A 21,529-nucleotide genomic window follows, 5' to 3' on the forward strand; every position below is an offset into this window, starting at 1 on the left:
TACAGGAGATCTGCATGGAGGAATGGGCCCACATACCAGCAGCAGTGTGTGAAAAGCTTGTGAAGAGTTACAGAAATCGTTTGGCCTCCGTTATTGCCAACAAAGGGTACATAACAAAGTATTGAGATGAACTTTTGGTATTGACCAAATACTTATTTTCCACCGTGATTTGCAAATAAATTCTTTAAAAATCAAACAATGTGATTTTCTGTTTTTTTTTTTCCACATTCTGTCTCTCATGGTTGAGGTTTACCCATGTTGACAATTACAGGTCTAATATTTTCAAGTGGGAGAACCTACACAATTAGTGGTTGACTAAATACTTATTTGCCCCAGAGTGTCTTTGCAAAAATTGACCCAGTGTGCTTTACCAAGCTGTAAACACCAGAACACTTTTCAATAGTTTTCTTTGGCACCGAAATGTTATTCCAAAACCTGTTGGGATTAAAATGATCAATTTCTTTTCAGAAAATGTTGATTACAAATATATTAGAGGTACACTTCAGGTCCATGTGTATGCAAGCGACTTTTGTCAGGTACTGTACACTCAACTCTGGAGAAGAACAACTTCCATACTGTTTAAAAGACTGTAAAGCTGGCGAATGAATGAAAAGCAAGTCTCATTGTAAGCAGTGGTAAAAAGCTAATTCTGAACAAAATTTGAACACGTTCTGTAGTTCATTTTCATTTATTTTCATATTAAACGGTGTAATTATAAACATCTCATTCAATGACACTAACGCGTGATCAATGGGAAGTAAAAATCACTTAAAATGAACAGGTCTCAACAGCGCCTTTCCGCCGCCATCGTCATCTTCTCATTGAACTGCAACTACGATATGTTCATACAATCAAACCTCGTCCCCAGATCATTTACATCAGTACTGTTAATACATGTCAGTTAAAGTTTGTCAAATGTGCAAGATGAAGCAAGCGTCATCCAGTCAGTCTCTTAAATAAACCTTCAAGTTTGGATCGGGCGCCCGGGATTCAATGAAAAGGGGGCGCAGTGGCGTCGACTACACATAAGTGGGGGTCAAAGCAGTTAACGGGGGTGCTTAAGTCCCTGATAGCCAGTTTGAATTTATATATAATTCATTCACACTGATACACAAGCACTTGCATTCCTGTCTTGAGGTTCTTTGGGTCTGAAAAGAAAATTAAATACAAAGTGGAAGGGGGTAAAATAACATTTGTAAAGAAATTATGTCCATAAAACATCAAATCACAATAAAAATGAAAATAAAGGCAAAAGACGAGCTTTGCGTTCAAATCATTGCACAATTTTTTTGTTCTTTTTTTTTTTTTTTTAACAAATTTCAAATAGTGTTGTTCGAAAATAAAATTTGGTAGTGTTATGAACCCAAGCGAGCAGCCGTTTTATTATTTACAAAACTGGTTTGTCACATTGATTGAATTTCAATTGGGTTCGTGTCAGGGTACGCGACATTCAACTCCCAAGAAATTGCAAGTACATAGCCTTTCAAGGTTATCAAGCATTCATTCTATAACCTTTATAATCCATCTTTATAAGGATAAAGATGGATTTTAAATCATAAGACAACTCATAAGACAATTTTGCACACTGATGGCAAGTGTAAGAGTACATGTACTTTAACTAGGATATTAAGAATACCCAGAATATAATTGGATATATAATCTTTTCTGGACTATAAATCGCACTTGGCTGAGCCTGCGACTCAGGTGCAACTTCTGTTTTTATCTTTAAGTCACCTGATTATGTTGTGTTTAGGCTGTAGTTAGGCAAAAAACAATGTTTTGTTACAGATGCCAAGTTAGCCTGTTGTTCTCCATTTTGCCATTATTTGTTCTTGGTTTCTCATAAATTCAACAACAAAAAAATGCTCCATCTAATAATATACTCCAGAGGAAATTTTTTCTTCATTGTGGCATCTTTGGCTGGTGCGACTTATAGTCCAAAAAACATGGTACAGTGGTGCCTCTACTTACAAACGTCTCTACAAACGTTATTTTCAGGTTACGACACGTTTAAACTGGAAAATATTGTCTCTTGTTAAGAAATTTCAGATTTGAAGGCAAAAATGCTATACAATACTGTAAAAGATACATATGTACTTCCTGCTTTACGAGCTATAAGATCCTGCTGCCCTATTGGTCATATTTCCCATCCTTTTAGTATGCTGCTCTCCTATTGGCCTATTGTTGATGACGTTTGGGCATCGCAGTATGATGACGTGCACAGGCGCTATGGTGTTATTGTTGCTAGAGCAATGTCTGAGCCAAATGAGCACAAGGCTCATCGTGTTTTTATCGTTTTAAGCCCACAGATGGTTCATTGCATTAGCGCGTAGGTCTCCTCGCGTTTTTGTCACAAAGACTGAGATAGGCACCATCGATCTAGGCACCAAACTTCAGTTTTGTGGCAAAAGGTGGATTTTTCAGATGAATCTTCCATTGAATTACACCACAGTCACCGCAAATATTGCAGGAGACCTACTGGAGCCCGCATGGATCCGACATTCACGCAGAAAACAGTGAAGTTTGGTGGTGGCAAAATCATGATCTGGGGTTACATCCAGTATGGGGGTGTGCGAGAGATCTGCAGGGTGGAAGGCAACGTAAATAGTCTGGAATATCAACAAATCTTAGTTGTCTCTTACATTCCTAACCATAAAAAGGGACAAATTCTGCAGCAGGATGGTGCGCCATTGCATACTTCAATCTCTACCTCAAAGTTCCTCAAGGCAAAGAAGAGATCAAGATCCTCCAGGACTGGCCAGCCCAGTCACCAGACATGAACAGGATGAAAGAGGAAGCATGGAAGACGAAACCCAAGAATATTGATGAACTTTGGGAGGCATGCAAGACTGCTTTCTTAGATGTTCCTGATGACTTCATCAATAAATTGTATGAATCCTTGTCGAACCGCATCGATGCAGTCCTTTTTTCAGTGAAACAAATAATATTTTTGTACATTCAACATCATCTGGGAGGGTCTTAGCTTTCATATGGGCAATTTCTGAAACCAATTAAATCATTAAAAGTCAGGTTATTAGCAATTGTTGCGACAAAACTTTTGTCAGGGACTGTACTGTATACAGTGAAGAAAAGCATTTCAACACCCCGCTATTTTGCAATTTCTCCCACTTAGAAATCATGGAGGAGTCTGAAATTTTCATTGTAGGTGCATGTCCACTGTGAGAGAGATCTAAAATGAGAAATCCAGAAATCACAATGCATGATTTTTTTAACATTTATTTGTGTGATACAGCTGCAAATAAGTACGTGAACACCTATCCGCTAGAATTCTGACCCTGAAAAACCTGTTAGTCCACCTATTAAAAGGCCACCTCCACTGCATGCATTATCCTGAATCAGATGCACTTGAGGTTGATAGCTGCATAAAGACACCTGTCCACCCCATACGATCAGTAAGACTTCACTTGTAACATGACCAAGACCAAAGAGCTGTTCAAAGACACCAGAGACAAAATTGTACACCTCCACAAGGCTGGAAAGGGCTACGGCGCAATTACAGAGCAGCTTTGTGAAAAAAGGTCCACTGTTGGAGCAATCATTAGAAAATGGAAGAAGCTAAACATGACTGTCAATATAAATCGGAGTGGAGCCCCATGTAAGATATCACCTCATGGGGTCTCAATGATCCTGAAAAATGTCAAGAATCAGCCCGGAATTAGACGGCAGGAGTTGGTCAATGACCTGAAAAGAACTGGGACCACAGTTTCCAAGGTTACTGTTGCTAATATACTAAGACGTCATGGTTTCCAATCATATATGGCACGGACGGTTCCCCTGCTTAAAGTTGCACATGTTAACCCTCAAATACCTGCAACATGAAGCAATTATCAGAGAATCCCAAAATTTGAAAAATAAGGTCCTAATGAAACCTTTTTTTTCAAATTTGTAAAAAAGTCAAAATGAATATGTGTAATAAGCGCTCTAATATCTATAACCCTTGCTAAAGTCTGCTTCCTTTTCTCATGGAACCTGCAGATGCATGTGTTGACTTGCATCCATCTTTTTTTTTTTTTTTTTTTCCAAAAAGATGTCAAAATTCTGAATTAGTCTCAAAATCATGAAATTTTAGGTGTATCAAATGTGATACATTTGGCAATAAAGGGTTAACGCCTGTCTTAAGTTTGCCTATGACCATCTGGATGATGCAGAGGAGTCATGGGAGCAAGTTTTGTGGTCAGATGAGAGCGAAATAGAACTTTTTTTGTCATAATTTCACAAACTAGGAGAAACAACAATGATGAGTACTATCCCAAGAACACCATCCCTACTGTGAAGCATGGGGGTGGTAGCATCATGCTTTGGGGGTGTTTTTCTGTGCATGGGACAGGACAAGTGCACTGTATTAAAGAGAGGATGATTGGGGCCCTGTATTGTGAGATTTTGGGGAACTTGCCTGGTACACCAGACTCACCGCTGTTCCAGCTATTGAGTCTGGCCACCATTCAGCGGATACAATTTCCAGGGCGGAGCAAGCCACACCAGACAGACAGCGGAGTGGACCAATCAGCGACGGGCAGACGTGACGTTAGTAAAACGACGAGGGCAGGACGAGGGACTTGCGTGCGAAGGAAAACATACGAGGAGAGCAGAGTTTATTCAACATGGCTAGCGCGAGACAGGCTGTTGTCGATGACTCGTGTCGATGTGTTTTTGGTCATTTAAAACTGATTTTAACGTGGATTGGAACATATTCTCGGCTCTCCTGTTCACCATCTGTGTTGTTGTGGAGACGACTTCCGACGCGAAAGAGTGACGTTGCTCGTTAAGAACACGTCACGCAAATAAACGAATCTGATTTGTCGATTGATTTTGTACCTGCTCGAGAGGCCGTTAATGGGCTGGTTCCCAGACTTTTCTCTCAGTGTTTGAAAAATACAGGGAGAACAGTCTGGCCGTGCCAGGCAAGGGAACAACTTCCTTCCCTCAGTCAGAGCATTGAAGATGGGTCTTGGCTGGGTCTTCCAACATGACAATGAACCAAAGAACACCGCCAGGAAAACCAACAAGTGGCTCCGTAAGAAGCTTATCAAGGTTCTAGCATGGCCTACCCAGTCTCCAGACCTAAACCCAATAGAACACCTTTGGAGGGAGCTAAAACTCAGCGACAGCCCAGAAACCTGACTGATCTAGAGTAAATCTGAGTGGAGGAGTGGGCCAAGATCCCTCCTGTAGTGTGTGCAAACTTGGTAAAAAAAACTACAGGAAAGGTATGGCCTCTGTAATTGCAAACAAAGGCTACTGTACCAAATATTAACATTCATTTTCTCAGGTATTAAAACACTTATTTGCAGCTGTATCACACAAATTGCTAAAAAAAAATCATATTGTGATTTCTGGATTTTCTTTTTAGATTCTTTCTCTCAGTGAACATGCACCTATGATGAAAATTTCAGACCCCTCCATGATTTCTAAGTGGGAGAACCTAGCAGGGTGTTCAAATATTTATTTTCGTAACTATATTTATTTCTATTATCTACTTCATTACAGGTACTAATGGGTTAGGTATATGGAATGATTCAAATGAGTTTTGCTGTGGTTTTATTCCAATTTTACCCCAATTATAAAATTTAATGTTGCGTGTCAGTAGTGCTTGGAACGGATTGGAGCATTTACATGTAAAACGAGTTTCTATTCACGAAATTTTCGGGTTACGAGACTACATCCAGAACCAATTAATGTCGTAAGTAGAGGTACCACTATACTTGATTTCCAGTTAAAGCTCAATGTACTAGCCTGTCGGGGGAAAAAAACAACAAAAAAACCTTTACTAGACAAAGTTTCTCTCCAAATCGGAGATCGTGAACATTTTTTTATGGATAGAAAACTGACCCAAAAAAAAAAAAAAACACTTCACAAATAGGAGCAATGGCAGTGATGATGTCAACAAGAGTTGCAGATAATTTAAAGTTTCTTCCTATTTGGCTGTGATATCACAATGCATTTCCCCCAAAAATAATCTTAAATATTTTAGTTTTTGTGCGGGGCGACGTGAATGTTGCCCCGACGTCACGCGGAAGTAAAACTTCTGGGAATCGGAGTCAAGCGCCTGGCGGGCTCCCGTTTCGACTGCTTCCGCTTTTTTCTTCGGTTCTGGAGCCGATCCCACAAAAAAGTGCAAGTGTTGGATGGTGTGATGACAGCTAGTGGAGTGGCCTTCGATCAGCAGCTTAGTCTTTTTCGCCATCCTCGCTGCTTCCTGAAAAATGGAGAAAAAAAAGTGACAATGCAATCCTGTACATTTCCGGACACTTCCTATTAATTTTGAGGCATTTTTAGGTCACTTCCTTTTAGGGGTGTGACAAAATATCGAAATGGTGATATATCGTGACACTTTGTATCACAAAAGGTTATCGGTATGCTCCTGCCGAGAATCGAAAATCGTTTTAAAAAGGTGTCAATGTCTAAAAAAATAAAAAGGAACCAACAAGCTGCTACCAAAATCTTCCACCATAATAGTGTCTCAGTTACAGTGGGGAGAACAAGTATTTGATACACTGCCGAGTTTGCTGGTTTTCCCACTTGCAAAGCATGTAGAGGTCTGTAATTTGTATCATAAGTTCTCTTCAACTGTGAGGGACGGAATCTAATACAAAAAAACAGAAAATCACGTTGTATGATTTCTAAATAATAAATTTGCATTTAATTGCATGAAATAAGTATTTGATACGTCACAAAAATCGAACTTAATATTTGGTACAGAAACCTTTGTTTGCTATTATTACAGATACCAAACGTTTCCTGGAGTCCTTGACAAGGTTTGCACACACTGCAGCAGGGATTTTGGCCCACTCCTTCATGCAGATCTTCTCCAGAGCCTTCAGGTTTCGGGGCTGCTGCCGGGCAACACAGACTTTCAGCTCCATAGATTTTCTATCGGGTTCAGATCTGGTGACTGGCTAGGCCACTCCAGGACCTTAAGATACTTCTTACGGAGCCACTCTTTAGTTGCCTTGGCTATGTGCTTTGGGTCGTTGTCAATTTGTCATGCTGGAAGACCCAGCCACGACCCATCTTCAGGGCTCTCACTGAAGGAAAGAGGTTGTCAGCCAAGATCTGGCGATACATAGCCCCATCCATCCTCCCCTCAATACGGTGCAGTCGTCCTGTACCCTTGGCAGAGAAGCAGCCCCAAAAAATGATGTTTCCTCCTCCATGTTTGGTGTTGGTGTTTGGGATGGTGTTCTTGGGGTTGTACTCATCCTTTTTCCTCCAAACACGCCGAGCCGAGTTTAGACCAAAAAGTTCAATTTTGGTCTCATCCGACCACATGACCTTCTCCCATTGCTCCTCTGGATCATCCAGATGGTCAGTGGCAAACTTCAGACGTGTCTGGACATGCACTGGCTTCAGCAGCGGGACCTTGCGTGCGCTGTAGGATTTTAATCCATGATGGCGTAATGTGTTTCCGATGGTTTTCTTCGAGACTGTGGTTCCAGCTCTCTTCAGGTCATTGACCAGGTCCCGCCGTGTAGTTCTGGGCTGATCCCTCACCTTCCTCATGATCAGTGATGCCCCACGAGGTGAGATCTTGCACGGAGCCCCAGAACGAGGCAGATTGACCGTCAACTTGAACAGTTGTTACCTTCTCACCAAGCTGCTTGCTTATTTTCCTGTAGCCCATCCCAGCCTTGTGCAGGTCTATTATTTTATCCCTGATGTCCTTACACAGCTCTTTGGTCTTGGCCATTGTGGAGAGGTTGGAGTTTGTTTGTTTGAGCATGTGAACAGGTGTCTTTTATACAGGTAACAAGTTCAAACAGGTGCAGTTACTTCCGGTAATGAGTGGAGAACAGGAAGGGTTCTTAAAAAAAGAACTGAGAGCCGAAATATTTACTAGTTGGTAATGTATCAAATACTTATTTCATGCAGTTAAATACAAATTAATCATTTAAAAATTATACAATGTGATTTTTTGGATTTTTGTGTTAGATTCCGTCCCTCACAGCTAAAGAGAACTTATGATACAAATTACAGACCTCTACATGGCTTACAAGTGGGAAAACCAGCAAAATCGGCAGTGTATCAAATACTTGTTCTCCCCACTGTAAGTACTGCCTTTAAAATGGTTAATGATTTTGCACTTTCTTGTTAAAAAAAAAAAAAAAGAAAGAAAAAAGCAGTTTAAGGGCAGCTTTTTGTTGTATGGGCATGTTTCCATCGTTCCTGTTGAATCATTAGGATATTTTTAATAAATAATGGTCAGAAATTTGTTTGGCTATATTTAGTGTTGCACCGATACCATTTTTTGGGCCCGATACCGATTGTTACGGACGGGGAGTAATTTTTCCTTTTGTTCAGGTATGTATGTTTTTCCTTTCACTTTATACTGGTCTATGTTGGTTTTCACCTGTATTTTTCCTTTGCAGTAGTTTCCACCTGTGTGATCACAGAAGGCCTCCACAGCTGGAACCACTTCCTCATTAGTTCATCATCCAATCACCTGTTCGTCCTGCCACTATATAAGTTGAATTGTTTGCTTGGTTCAGGAGAGGCGGTGGCAGCTCTCACTTTGGTTGTATTGGTTTGTTGAAGCCTGTTATGTTTTGACTTTGATTCCGTTTGTGAAGTTTGCTTTCTGCCTCTTGTTTATTAATGATCTCTTTTGTCTTTTTCTTTAGGTTGGCGCAGAGCACAGAGGTAGGGACTTTAGTTAGACACCTGCAGGTCTACATCGTGTCTCCCACCTCACGTAGGTACCAACTCTCTGTATTAGTCCATTAGATAGAGCGGCAACACCACCCATGTATTTTGGGGCACAATAGGTGCCTGTCACTGTAGTGTTTTAGTTTGGGGGTTGTTTTGGGTTCTAGGTTTAGTTGGGGTTTTTGAACTGTTTATTTGGTGTTTGCTGCATAGTGCAGGGGGTTGGGTAAATGTTTGTGTGCTCTGTGTCCATTGTTTCTTTTCTGTTAAATAAACTTTTTATTTGCAATTTTGACTTGTCACTGCCTCTTCATTGCACACCTGCCGTCTTATGTTACGCCGCGGCCCCTGACCACCAGGGGTACTCGTAACACCGATACAGATACCTGGCTGTGCAGTATCGGCCGATACCGATACCATTCCGATACCACTGTTTGCAAAAAAATATATATATATACATATATATATATATATACACGTATAAGGGATGCAACAATACAGTTAAGTCACGGTTCGGTACGATTTTCGATACAATTAAATACATTTAATGCTCCGAAACAGAAAATACAACTGTTATTATTTATTTATTTTTTAATTTGCAACAAGCAAAAATAACAGTGCCATCATATAAACAAGCATTTTAGTGCATAATATTTATGTGCTTACTTCTTACTGATCTGAAGAAATTTTGTATATAAATGCTGAGAACAATCTTTACTGTTTGTAAAGTGGGGCACACTGTTGATTGCTGCAGCTATATTTACCATATACAGTGCCTTGCAAAAGTATTCGGCCCCCTTGAATCTTGCAACCTTTCGCCACATTTCAGGCTTCAAACATAAAGATATGAAATTTAATTTTTTTGTCAAGAATCAACAAGTGGGACACAATCGTGAAGTGGAACAACATTTATTGGATAATTTAAACTTTTTTAACAAAAAACTGAAAAGTGGGGCGTGCAATATTATTCGGTCCCTTTACTTTCAGTGCAGCAAACTCACTCCAGAAGTTCAGTGAGGATCTCTGAATGATCCAATGTTGTCCTAAATGACCGATGATGATAAATAGAATCCACCTGTGTGTAATCAAGTCTCCGTATAAATGCACCTGCTCTGTGATAGTCTCAGGGTTCTGTTTAAAGTGCAGAGAGCATTATGAAAACCAAGGAACACACCAGGCAGGTCCGAGATACTGTTGTGGAGAAGTTTAAAGCCGGATTTGGATACAAAAAGATTTCCCAAGCTTTAAACATCTCAAGGAGCACTGTGCAAGCCATCATATTGAAATGGAAGGAGCATCAGACCACTGCAAATCTACCAAGACCCGGCACTCCTTCCAAACTTTTTTCTCAAACAAGGAGAAAACTGATCGGAGATGCAGCCAAGAGGCCCATGATCACTCTGGATGAACTGCAGAGATCTACAGCTGAGGTGGGAGAGTCTGTCGTACAACTGACTGACAACAATCAGTCGTACACTGCACAAATCTAGCCTTTATGGAAGAGTGGCAAGAAGAAAGCCATTTCTCAAAGATATCCATAAAAAGTCTTGTTTAAAGTTTGCCACAAGCCACCTGGGAGACACACCAAACATGTGGAAGAAGGGGCTCTGGTCAGATGAAACTAAAATTGAACTTTTTGGCCACAATGCAAAACGATATGTTTGGCGTAAAAGCAACACAGCTCATCACCCTGAACACACCATCCCCACTGTCAAACATGGTGGTGGCAGCATTATGGTTTGGGCCTGCTTTTCTTCAGCAGGGACAGGGAAGATGGTTAAAATTGACGGGAAGATGGATGCAGCCAAATACAGGAACATTCTGGAAGAAAACCTGTTGGTATCTGCACAAGACCTGAGACTGGGACGGAGATTTATCTTCCAACAGGACAATGGTCCAAAACATAAAGCCAAATCTACAATGGAATGGTTCAAAAATAAAAGTATCCAGGTGTTAGAATGGCCAAGTCAAAGTCCAGACCTGAATCCAATCGAGAATCTGTGGAAAGAGCTGAAGACTGCTGTTCACAAACACTCTCCATCCAACCTCACTGAGCTCGAGCTGTTTTGCAAGGAAGAATGGGCAAGAATGTCAGTTTCTCGATGTGCAAAACTGATAGAAACATACCCCAAGCGACTTGCAGTTGTAGTTGGAGCAAAAGGTGGCGCTACAAAGTATTAACGCAAGGGGGCCGAATAATATTGCACGCCCCACTTTTCAGTTTTTTATTTGTTAAAAAAGTTTAAATTATCCAATAAATTTTGTTCCACTTCACGATTGTGTCCCACTTGTTGTTGATTCTTGACAAAAAATTAAAATTTTATATCTTTATGTTTGAAGCCTGAAATGTGGCGAAAGGTTGCAAGGTTCAAGGGGGCCGAATACTTTTGCAAGGCACTGTAAGCAAAACATCCTATTTGTGGTCCTCGTCCATCTGTAACATGTACTGAATTAAAAGTATTTGCAGAATTATCTATAGTCACTGGTATGGATTGATTTGGCCTGCTTAACTTCCATTCAGTCATGGCTGTTTCTAATTCATCAATGTAGTATATGGACTACGCGTCGCTCTGGGCTCACGCAGCTAATGGCATGGGATGTAATGTAGCACATCTAGGTTGCTATTTGATGATATCAAGTGTGTGCGCGCGTGAGCTGGAATGGGATCTAACATAGGACATCTAGGTTGCTATTTGATGATATCTAGTGTGCGCGCTGCGCCGCTTGAGTGTTTTGTGGCCACAGAAGTCACTTCTGCTCATTACTGCACAAGACCAGCATATGACAATCGACTTTCATAAACAGGACGAGTTTGAAGTATGGCGCTCTTAATTTGCCACTCATTGTTCATCATGAAACCATGAGTTTGCTTAGTCTCCCACGCTCTTAACTTTTCTGATCCCAACGGCGCTACAACAGCGGGCGTTAGCTTACGCATGCTAATCGTTTGTGAATGCTATGTTAGATGAGCAGCGTAATATCGCTGAGATGCGTTGTAGTTTACATCCTTAACATTGATGACGCAGGTGTCAATATCGTTTGGTAAATTCGAGACAAAGACATTCAGATGTCAGGCATCGGGATTTGGCAAGTTATCTCACGTTGGGAGGACCACATTTGCGATCAAGTGATACCAGTCGATGGTATCGGCGCCCTAAATATTGGTACTCGTCGATACCGATACCACCTATTCTGGCCGGATCGGTGCCCCCTGCCAGTATCAGTATCGGTGCAACTTTAGCTATATTACTTAGTAATGTACGATGCATCGATCATGTGATCATTGCCAGTACCATGATCATCGTTCAACAATCGAATCATAGCACCCTGAATCGTAATCAAATCGAATCGTGGGGTGCCTAAAATGGCACACCCCTAATATCGACAGTGTTGTTATTGAATTATACCAGGTAAAGCGGAAGTAAAACACAGTCAGCGCGGTCTTTGGGACGCAATGAGGAACGGACCGAGAGTAAATATCATGTTCAACTCATACCGCTAGATAAAAAAAACAATCATACCTGACTGCGGCTGACAGCCGCTACAAACAACGCCCAGTTGCTAGTTGCTACAAACATACGGCTACAGTAGATATCATATATATCTAGAACTAGATGCAAAATGACAGACGAGGTCGGTGTTAGAACTTGTATTACTGAACAGAGATGCGAAATGACACTTTCCGGCGTAAGTAAACAGCCGCCATCTTAAAGCAGTAGACCTTTCTAGAAGGCTCTGTTGTAGCGAACCTAATTAACTTTTTATCTAAAATACTCCTAAATCAGCAGAATCTTGTCTTGAATCTATCTTTAAATGATGAAATAGTTTAAAAACTTTGACAAAAGTAGACAGAAGGGAAATTATGGAATAACGGGAGCAATTTTAACAACTGTAACAGTTGATTCACAACATTAAATTAATTGAACGTAGTTTAAAGCTGCTGATACAGAATGGGGATTGGTTTTTTTTTTATTTACTGTTGTTTTCGTATATTTGTTTACTGTTAGATGTTAACTTGATACTGAAATAGTAGTTTGGTTTAGCCTGAGAGGATTTTTGAACAATTTTGGAACTAATGTACAAAACATTAAAAGAAGGAGGGGGGGGTGCATCAATAATCGTTTTATAATCGAATCGGAGCCTCTGAATTGTAATCGAATCGTTAGGTGCCCAAAGATTCCCAGCTCTAGTCGCTAGCAATACTCTGGAAGCCTGCCAGTGACGTCACCGCCTTGTGACATCAACAACAATGGTGACCTACGAGTTAACTAATCTTACAAATTGTATAACAACGAAAACATCAAGAGGGTTTTTTTTTAATATCAAATTATTTTAACTCATACTAACGTTTATCTTTTAAGAACTACAAGTCTTTCGATGCGTGTTTCCCTTTAAAATTTGAATTTTTAAATGTTTTTTCCATCGAAAATGAATCTGCGTCGCGTGATTTACCGTATTGGCCCGAATATAAGACGGTGTTTTTTGCAATGAAATTAGACTGAAAAAGTGGGGGTCGTCTTATATTTGCGGTCTAGACGTTATATCCATTCACGATGCTACATGGCGCCAGATATCATTGAAGCGATGTTCTGTCATGACAGATCTCAGCTACTCTCAACTTTAATAACCAGTTTGCATTATTTTATTGCAATGTTTTTCCTTATTCAGATTTGTTTCAAGACTACAGTTAGTTAGACTTCACTTTGATGGTTTTAATTTTGTTGTTTTATCACAATAGATTGGTTTATTTACATTTCAAAAACCAGAAGCCACTCATTTACGAATGTGATAGCACTTTAGTTTACATATTTAAATGTTCAGACATTAAGATTTGAATGAGGCAAAATAGCATTCTTTTTCTCTCAACTATATTGTTATAATCATTTTTTTCAGATGTACTGTAATTATTTTCTGTATAAAAATCAATTTGATGTTCAAAAACTCTTGAAAAAGAGGGGGTCGTCTTATAATCAGGGCCGTCTTATATTTGGGCCAATACGGTATTTTTGGAACGTTTTAAACTTGTAACAGTGAGAATTGGTCAGCGCGGGGTAGGGTGATCAACGGATTGGACATGTAGCGCTGTCGATAGCAGTCAATGAGTTAAAGGTGAAGTTAAAGTGCTTTAACTGGCCTCCTTGTTCGATGTCCGAGTCAGTGAGGTGTGTCAGGGAGAAGCTAGCGATGCTCGCCGGCGAGATGGAGAAGCGCGAGTAGTTGGACGAGCTTCCCCAGCCGGACGTCGACACAGCCAGGGTTGGTACGCTGGCTGCCACCGCCAAACTCTCTGATGCCGACGGGTCTTTGTGCGTCTTGGAGGGGAAGGCAGGCGTTGAGGGGAAGTCATCGTCCCACTCGAAACCTCCGCCTGAAGGAGGAGGAAAAACAATTGAGGGCCTGTGGAGAGCAGCACTCGTACAGTGGGGCAAATAAGTATTTAGTCAACCACTAATTGTGCAAGTTCTCCCACTTGAAAATATTAGAGAGGCCTGTAATTGTCAACATGGGTAAACCTCAACCATGAGAGACAGAATGTGGGAAAAAAAACCTAGAAAATCACATTGTTTGATTTTTAAAGAATTTATTTGCAAATCATGGTGGAAAATAAGTATTTGGTCAATACCAATAGTTCATCTCAATACTTTGTTATGTACCCTTTGTTGGCAATAACGGAGGCCATACGTTTTCTGTAACTCTTCACAAGCTTTTCACACACTGTTGCTGGTATTTTGGGCCATTCTCCATGCAGATCTCCTCTAGAGCAGTGATGTTTTGGGGCCGTCGCCGGGCAACACGGACTTTCAACTCCCTCCTCACCCCGTGGCATCAAAATGATAAGAATGAGGAGCAAAAACAGGGTCCCCCCAGGATTGATCAATCTACATTCAAGACTTTTAAGACCTTTTTTAATGCCATTTCAACTGAAAATTAATACTTTTCTCGCACCCGTTATTTAGATAATATTGAATCATATTTTTTTTAAAAAGCACTGAACATCATATTTAACCTCAATTACTAAGTGTGTTTGACAAAAGAATGCACATTTATTGAAGGTACAATTAAAACACATTTAAATATAAGGGCTTTCATAATTTTTTTTCCCCAGGATAAAATGGATTTTACACTATTATTGTAAAGCAACTTCAGAAATTACATTTGCAATACAACAGGTTTCCCTTTTAAGAGGACCTAGTCAAGGTGGTAGGTAGGTAGGTGATTGTCAAATTGGCCACCTTAACTAAAGTGCTTGCAATTGGCAGTGAAAGTTTAAAAAACAGCCACTAAATGGCAGTAATTTACCATTAATTACCACAAAATAAAAAAGCTACACATGACCATTTCCCTTGGTAATTGTTTTTTCTAATCAAATTTTATGAAGTATACAAAACACATGTTAATCCTTTGTTAGCTATTGAAGACATTTCTTTTAATCAGATAAGAGAAAATCCATACTCTTATATAATCAAGAAAAACATTTAAATATACCAGGAGGTGTTTTACTATCACCTACATTATAATTTGCCTATCACCATGCCATGTTATTCAGATCAGTGTTACCGCACTCGTTCCAATAATAGACAGTGTCAACTGTGTTGTGTATCTGAGAGTGATGGTGAATCTACGACTCCGGTTTATCCATGCTAAGGCTAGTGCACCTGCCAATACCCCATTGAACATGGCTAACTCTTGAGTTAAAACTGCGAAATTCACATTCATTCAAAAGGCAAACCGTGCAGAAATACATTATTGCATCTAACACATTTTAATTGGAGAAATTGGCAACTTACTTTGAAATGTTAAGCAGGTCCACTGCCTTCGCATGACCCATAAACTGCGACCCAAAGTATCTGGATGCGACTTGGTCGCCGATCCAATACCTCATATGCTGGTCCAACTGTTTGGACTTGGTTGAGGTTGTCTTGTTGAGGCTTTCGTTGAAAATAACAACAAAGGCATCTGAGCAGTTCCTTGCGTTAGCACACAGTACTGTGCAATTGCCTGCTGTTGTGATGCTGACGCTAATGATGCTAATGGCGCGCACGCACGAGGTGCAGTGCATCGTAAAAAATCTACGCGTCATCTTCGTTATGGATTTAAGAAAAAAAAAAAACTTTGTCACGTATATAAATTATAATTTAGGTTGCACCGAGATGTTCTTGAAAATTAAAACCACGGTGAAAAAATTCCAGACTTACGACAGCTAATTTAATACCTTTAATAATGGAAAACTAAATTCAATGCTTTTTTAATACTTTTAATAACCGGCGGGTATCCTGAAAAATCCCAGAACCACACGGGGGGACCTAGTAAATGACCTACAGCGAGCGGGGACTACAGTAACAAAGGCTACTATCAGCAACACAATGCGCTGCCAGGGACTCAAATCCTGCACTGCCAGACGTGTCCCCCTGCTGAAGAAAGTACACGTTCAGGCCTGTCTGATGTTCGCTAGAGAGCATTTGGATGATCCAGAAGAGGACTGGGAGAATGTGTTATGGTCAGATGAAACCAAAATAGAACTTTTTGCTAGAAACACAGGTTTTCGTGTTTGGAGGAAAAAGAATACTGAATTGCACCATACCCACTGTGAAGTATTGGGGTGGAAACATCATGCTTTGGGGCTGTTTTTCTGCAAAGGGACCAGGACGACTGATCTGTGTAAAGGAAAGAATGAATGGGGCCATGTATCGAGAGATTTTGAGTGAAAATCTCCTTCCATCAGCAAGGGCATTGAAGATGAGACGTGGCTGGGTCTTTCAGCATGACAATAATCCCAAACACACAGCCAGGGCAACAAAGGAGTGGCTTCGTAAGAATCATTTCAAGGTCCTGGAGTGGCCTAGCCAGTCTCCAGATTTCAACCCCATGGAAAATCTGTGGAGGGAGTTGAAAGTCCGTATTGCCCAACGACAGCACCAAATCATCACTGCTCTAGAGGAGATCTGCATGGAGGAATGGGCCAAAATACCAGCAACAGTGTGTGAACAAAGTATTGAGATGAACTTTTGGTATTGACCAAATACTTATTTTCCACCATGATTTGCAAATAAATTCTTTAAAAATCAAACAATGTGATTTTCTTTTTTTTCACATTCTGTCTTTCATGGTTGAGGTTTACCCATGTTGACAATTACAGGCCTCTCTAATATTTTCAAGTGGGAGAACTTGCACAATTAGTGGTTGACTAAATACTTATTTGCCCCACTGTACGGAGGAAGATGCTTACCTTCTTCGTCTGTTGAGCTCTCAGAGTTGGTGAAGCGGTAGCTAGAACTCGGCTCCGGGCTGCTGAACTGAGGTGTATGTGTGTTGGAGCCTGACGCATGGTCACCTAGCTCCTTGGTGGGGGTGTCCTGTACCGCAACGTAAGAGATTTGAGTTCTGACAAAAACAAGTTGAGAAAGCGCAAAGTGTACCTGGTCAAAGAGGTAGACTGTGACATCATCAAAGAAGGACACGGCTCTTTGGGTGGCGGTGCCCGAGGGGGACGGAGCTCGGACACTCAGGGTGGCGGGTTTCAACAGGCTCTTTAGGTTCTTGCCGTGACTTTCGTCCGAGATGACGAGTGGCACGGCGTACGCGCATTCGTCCTCGCTCTCAGAGCTGGAGCTGCGCAGCTGGTAGGCGTGAACGTCATCGTCAGAGTCGTCGCTGTTTTCGTTCTCTTCGTCAGCATCCGCTCCGTCCTCAGGGCCGTCCCGCCGGGCTAAGTAGCGGCCCTCAATGTCGGGCTCTTTAATCTTATGTGCCTCCCCGGTGTGGGCCCGGGTTAACTTAGCGTGAACGGTGTCCTCAGAGGGCGAAAGCTGATTTGGCTCGGAAAACTCTGGTACGTCGAAGAAAAAGTCTGATACGTCTCCGTCGTGATGGGGCCAGATCGAAGGTTCTTTGACCTCCTTGACATCCGTAGGAGTCTCTAGAGAAGTGTTTGCTTCTTCTCTGATGTCACCGTGTATTTCAGGGGCAGCAGAACTTTCTCGTTGCGGTCTTAAAGACTCCTCAAGATTCTCCGTCAGACTTTCCGTCACAGGGACCGACACTTCGGTAGAGTTCCGCAGTGTTGTGGCCTCAACGGAACCATCTGCGTTTGTTTCTTCGGCTTTCTTCTCCGGCTCCGATTCATTGTCAGAAAAGTAGGCGGAGTCTCTGTAATTACTATTTACGAGAGGCTCTTCGACAGGAACGACATCATCGCAGTCCTCGCCAGGAGCATCTGGCGTGCCGTCTGCTTCGGAGATGATAATTTCCGGAGGAACCAGATGGTTCACTGCAACGGCGGTCTCTTCGGTTTTGTTTATCTTTTGAGCTACCCTCTCGCCATTTTCGGTAGGGGAGAGGTCTTTATCGTTAGGCTGAGAGTTCCATTCAGGAGACTCTAGGTTCTCCGTCTCGTAACCGCTGTCGGCGATTTTATACGGAGGCTGGAGCTTGTGGTGATCTCCGAACCGGTGAATATCCAGAGAGTCTAAAGAGTCCGGCGTCTCCGCGGAGTGGTCTACAGTCTGTAATGTGGTGGACACGCTGTCCTCTAGCAAGCTGTCCTGACTAATCTGGTCCAAAGAAGGCCCAGAAACCAGCAGAGAAGATCTGCCGAGAGGTCGTCCGTCGGTATCTGTAAATAGTTCTTCGTGGTCGGACAGAGTTGATTCCATTTCCACATCCGCGATGAGTTCGCTCAATAGATCAGCATTCGTCAGATCGTCGACGTGTCCGCTGTCCGAAACGGACGCTTGAATATGTGATTTCTCAGGTGAGAGTTGTATATCGCTACCGTTTGAGGTCTCAACATCAAGGTTGGACAGATTGGCAGTGGTGCAAGACACTTCTGTAGTGGCACTTTCCGAGAAGACAGGAATCTGATTGTATGTCTGACTAACGATAATGTCCAATCTCTGCGAGGTAGAATTAAGATCAGAGTCTACGCCTCCGTCCGGGGGTTGGAGCAGGGTGAGGTCCTCAGCGGAAGAACTTTTGCTAACTGGCAGGTGGTCGTTTATGTCATCTTCTGAAACAACAGTAATGGAAGGCACCGGAGTTTGATTTTGTACACGAAACGGATTATGCTCCCCGAAGTTGCTGCTCGACGGGTCCAAAAGTCCCCGTCTTGGGGATGTGCTACTCCAAGCAGGTGTCAAGTAGTTCTCTGTTGTGTTTAAGCTGCCGTAAGGGTCCAAGTTGTCCCATGAAGCCATTTTGAAGGTTTCCTCCGGTTCGTGGACGACGCCGGGTGATAGAAAATTCTGCTGTGAATTTCGAAAGCGTGGGCCGTCTTTCATCAGCTCCTGTTCCTTAAGAAAGATAAAATTTTCTACCAGTCTTTCAGTGTTCAGAAGCCTCTCAGCATCAGCTCTGTCCTCCTCCAAAGTCCGGTGAGCGGCTTCTGAACAACTCCCTAAAAAAGAATCCCGCGCATTTACGTCTTGTTCATCTGAAGCGTTATTTACACAAAAAGGGTTCCCATTGCGCTGCGGAAACTCCACAAAATCGTGTCTCCAAGACACAGAGTCCTCCTGTTTGGACTCTCCCTCGGTAAAAATATTTGTGTGATATGGACTGTCGTTTTCAAGAGATGACCAGATATGACTGTCTGGTAAATAGGAGTCCTTAGAGTCAATGCTGTGGTGAAAAAAGTCAGCATCCGTGCTGGATTCATCTAAACGAACGTCTTGGAGAACAACAAAGTCTTGTTGGCTTGAATTGAAGCCTGTCTTTTGAGCCCCATCTTGTCCAACAATGCTCTCTTCTGCTTGATCCTCAAGCTGTACGTAATAGCCATTGGTGTTAGCCAGCTTCTGGGCATCGAACACTGGCACGATCCCAGGTTTCCCGGAAGGAGTGTTCCCACGGTCAGCAGCAGGCGATCTCGCGTCAGGATCCGGGAAATGGGCCCGGATGTCTTCGGTGGAAACCGGAAAGAACATGCTGTGGTAGTTCACCGTTGTGTCGGCGCCCGGGTGAGAATGGCTGCCGTCGTAGTGGTCTTGCTTGGCTGCCTCCCAAACGTATTCGAAACTGAGTCCTTTGCTCGTTTCGGTGACTGTCAGCACCTCGTCGATGTCTTGCTGCAGCGCGTCATCCCCGAACTGCTCCAGGATAGGAAAGGAGGAGTGGCTAACGGTGGTCTGGCGTGTGGAAACGCACGGCTTGAGAGCGTCCCAGCGTTGCTCAAAGTCTTCTTCCATGTCCCTTTGGCCTTGCATGCGCAGATAGATGAGTAAACGGTGGACTTCCTCGGCTGTGGCGCGCTTTTCAGGAGAGAGCCAGCAGAACTGCAGGACCTCGTACCTGCGAGAGAAAAACAATGTTTCAGGCCAAGAATGACAATGAGCTGAAGGGAAAATCTTTCTTTTTTCACAGTACTGTTTTTTTTAAAACTCACCATCTGTCAGAATAAGGGAGATCGAGTTGTGGCTTAAAGAGTTTGACTTGCTGCTCCTTGATCACATGATTGAGAACCTCCCGGTCTGACAGATGTGGATATGGTTGACTGGCATTCTCCAGAAGCTCCCACAAAGTAACCCCCAATGACCTAAGAGCAATGAAGGAGAACCATTTAATCATAATCAAAGGGCATTTAGTAAGGGTGTAACGCAGGGGTGCAAAGGGGGGCCAGATTTGGTGTGGTAAAAATGTGGGGGGCCGACCTTGGCTGACATCCTTTACGTAGGAAAATATATCAAAACAAATTTTAGCAAGCCATTCTGTGTGTCACATTTGCTTTAAAATAATCAGTAATTTCAACAATCTCGCAAGCCTTCTCTATCGACTCTCGGGCTCATGCGAAATACTGCTGCTGTGAAATTAAAACTAGCTTCAAGTTGCTTCAATTTCTCGCTGCGTATCTTCCCTATAATCTTGTCGTACATGTCGACGTGTCTTGTTTGGTAATATCGCCTCACATTGAACTCTTTAAAAACAGCGACTGTCTCTGCAAATAAGGCAGACACAGTTGTTGCCAATTTTAGTGAAGAAATAGTCCAATTTCCACCTATCCTTGACTTTCTTTTGTTGACTTTCACTATTTTAGAAAATTGGAAGTAAAGGGTCACAAGGGGTAAGGTTGCTTAGAGAGCTGCTGCCTTCTAGTGGGTAAAGTACTTCATATGCTCGTAGCAGTACTGCTCACCAATTTATTAAGTGTGTGTGTGGGCCAGACGTTATTGATTTTATGACAGAGGCTGGGGGCCGGATGAAATTTGACCACGGGCCGCATTTGGCCCCCGGGCCGGACTTTGGACATGTCTGGTGTAATGGTACATGTATTTGCATTGAACCGTTTCAGTACTTGGTGCTCGGTTCGGAACGGAGGCGTACCGAACGAGTTTCTGACGTAATGTAACTAGTCACAACTAGTCGACTTTGTAGACGTCATCGATGACGTAAATGCGTTGACGGGCAAAACATACCGTCGACTGGTAATGACGGGTTAAAAAAAAAAAAAAAAAACATGCGAATAAAGTTTAGAATGGCGGGCGCTCATGATACAAGCGGTTGTTATTGGCACCCCCAAGGGGGCCGCTGGTATTTCAATGTGACCGGCGTTGTCAGATTGAGCAAAGAGGAAGAAAGTGGGCGAGCGAGCGAGAGAGAGAGGGAGCGAGATCGGTGAGTTGGAAAAGTGCGCGGGTAGCGCCGAGTTGAGTGGCTGCATCCCCCACGTTTTTGTTTTGGTCAATAAAAGTGTCCATAAAGAGCCATCCGACGCCTCTCGGGGTTTTTATGCACGCCGCCGCCTTCCTGAGGAGGGAATCGGACGAACCGACGACAACGAGCCACGTGAATCGCCGGTCACTCCTCACTACGGCGAGGAGTTGAAAACACCGCCAATTACCAAAAAGGGTAGAATATGTAACACGGGAAAGCG

At 42.4% G+C, this 21,529-nt stretch overlaps 1 protein-coding gene across 1 annotated transcript in view; it reads right to left on the reverse strand.

Moving 5' to 3' along the window:
* Positions 1 to 669: 669 nt before the first annotated feature.
* lmtk2 (lemur tyrosine kinase 2) overlaps positions 670 to 21,529 on the reverse strand; it is an 83,798-nt gene continuing 62,938 nt past the window's right edge. The window contains exons 10-14 of the mRNA XM_057860989.1: positions 20,045 to 20,194; positions 17,082 to 19,950; positions 16,892 to 17,018; positions 13,799 to 14,032; positions 670 to 6,217 (exon numbers count right to left, since the gene is read on the reverse strand). Coding sequence (XP_057716972.1) covers positions 6,189 to 6,217; positions 13,799 to 14,032; positions 16,892 to 17,018; positions 17,082 to 19,950; positions 20,045 to 20,194 — 3,409 coding nt within the window. The 3' untranslated portion in view covers positions 670 to 6,188. The remainder of the gene's footprint in view (positions 6,218 to 13,798; positions 14,033 to 16,891; positions 17,019 to 17,081; positions 19,951 to 20,044; positions 20,195 to 21,529) is intronic.

Source organism: Corythoichthys intestinalis, chromosome 16, assembly GCF_030265065.1.
Source record: "Corythoichthys intestinalis isolate RoL2023-P3 chromosome 16, ASM3026506v1, whole genome shotgun sequence".
NCBI lineage: Eukaryota > Metazoa > Chordata > Actinopteri > Syngnathiformes > Syngnathidae > Corythoichthys > Corythoichthys intestinalis.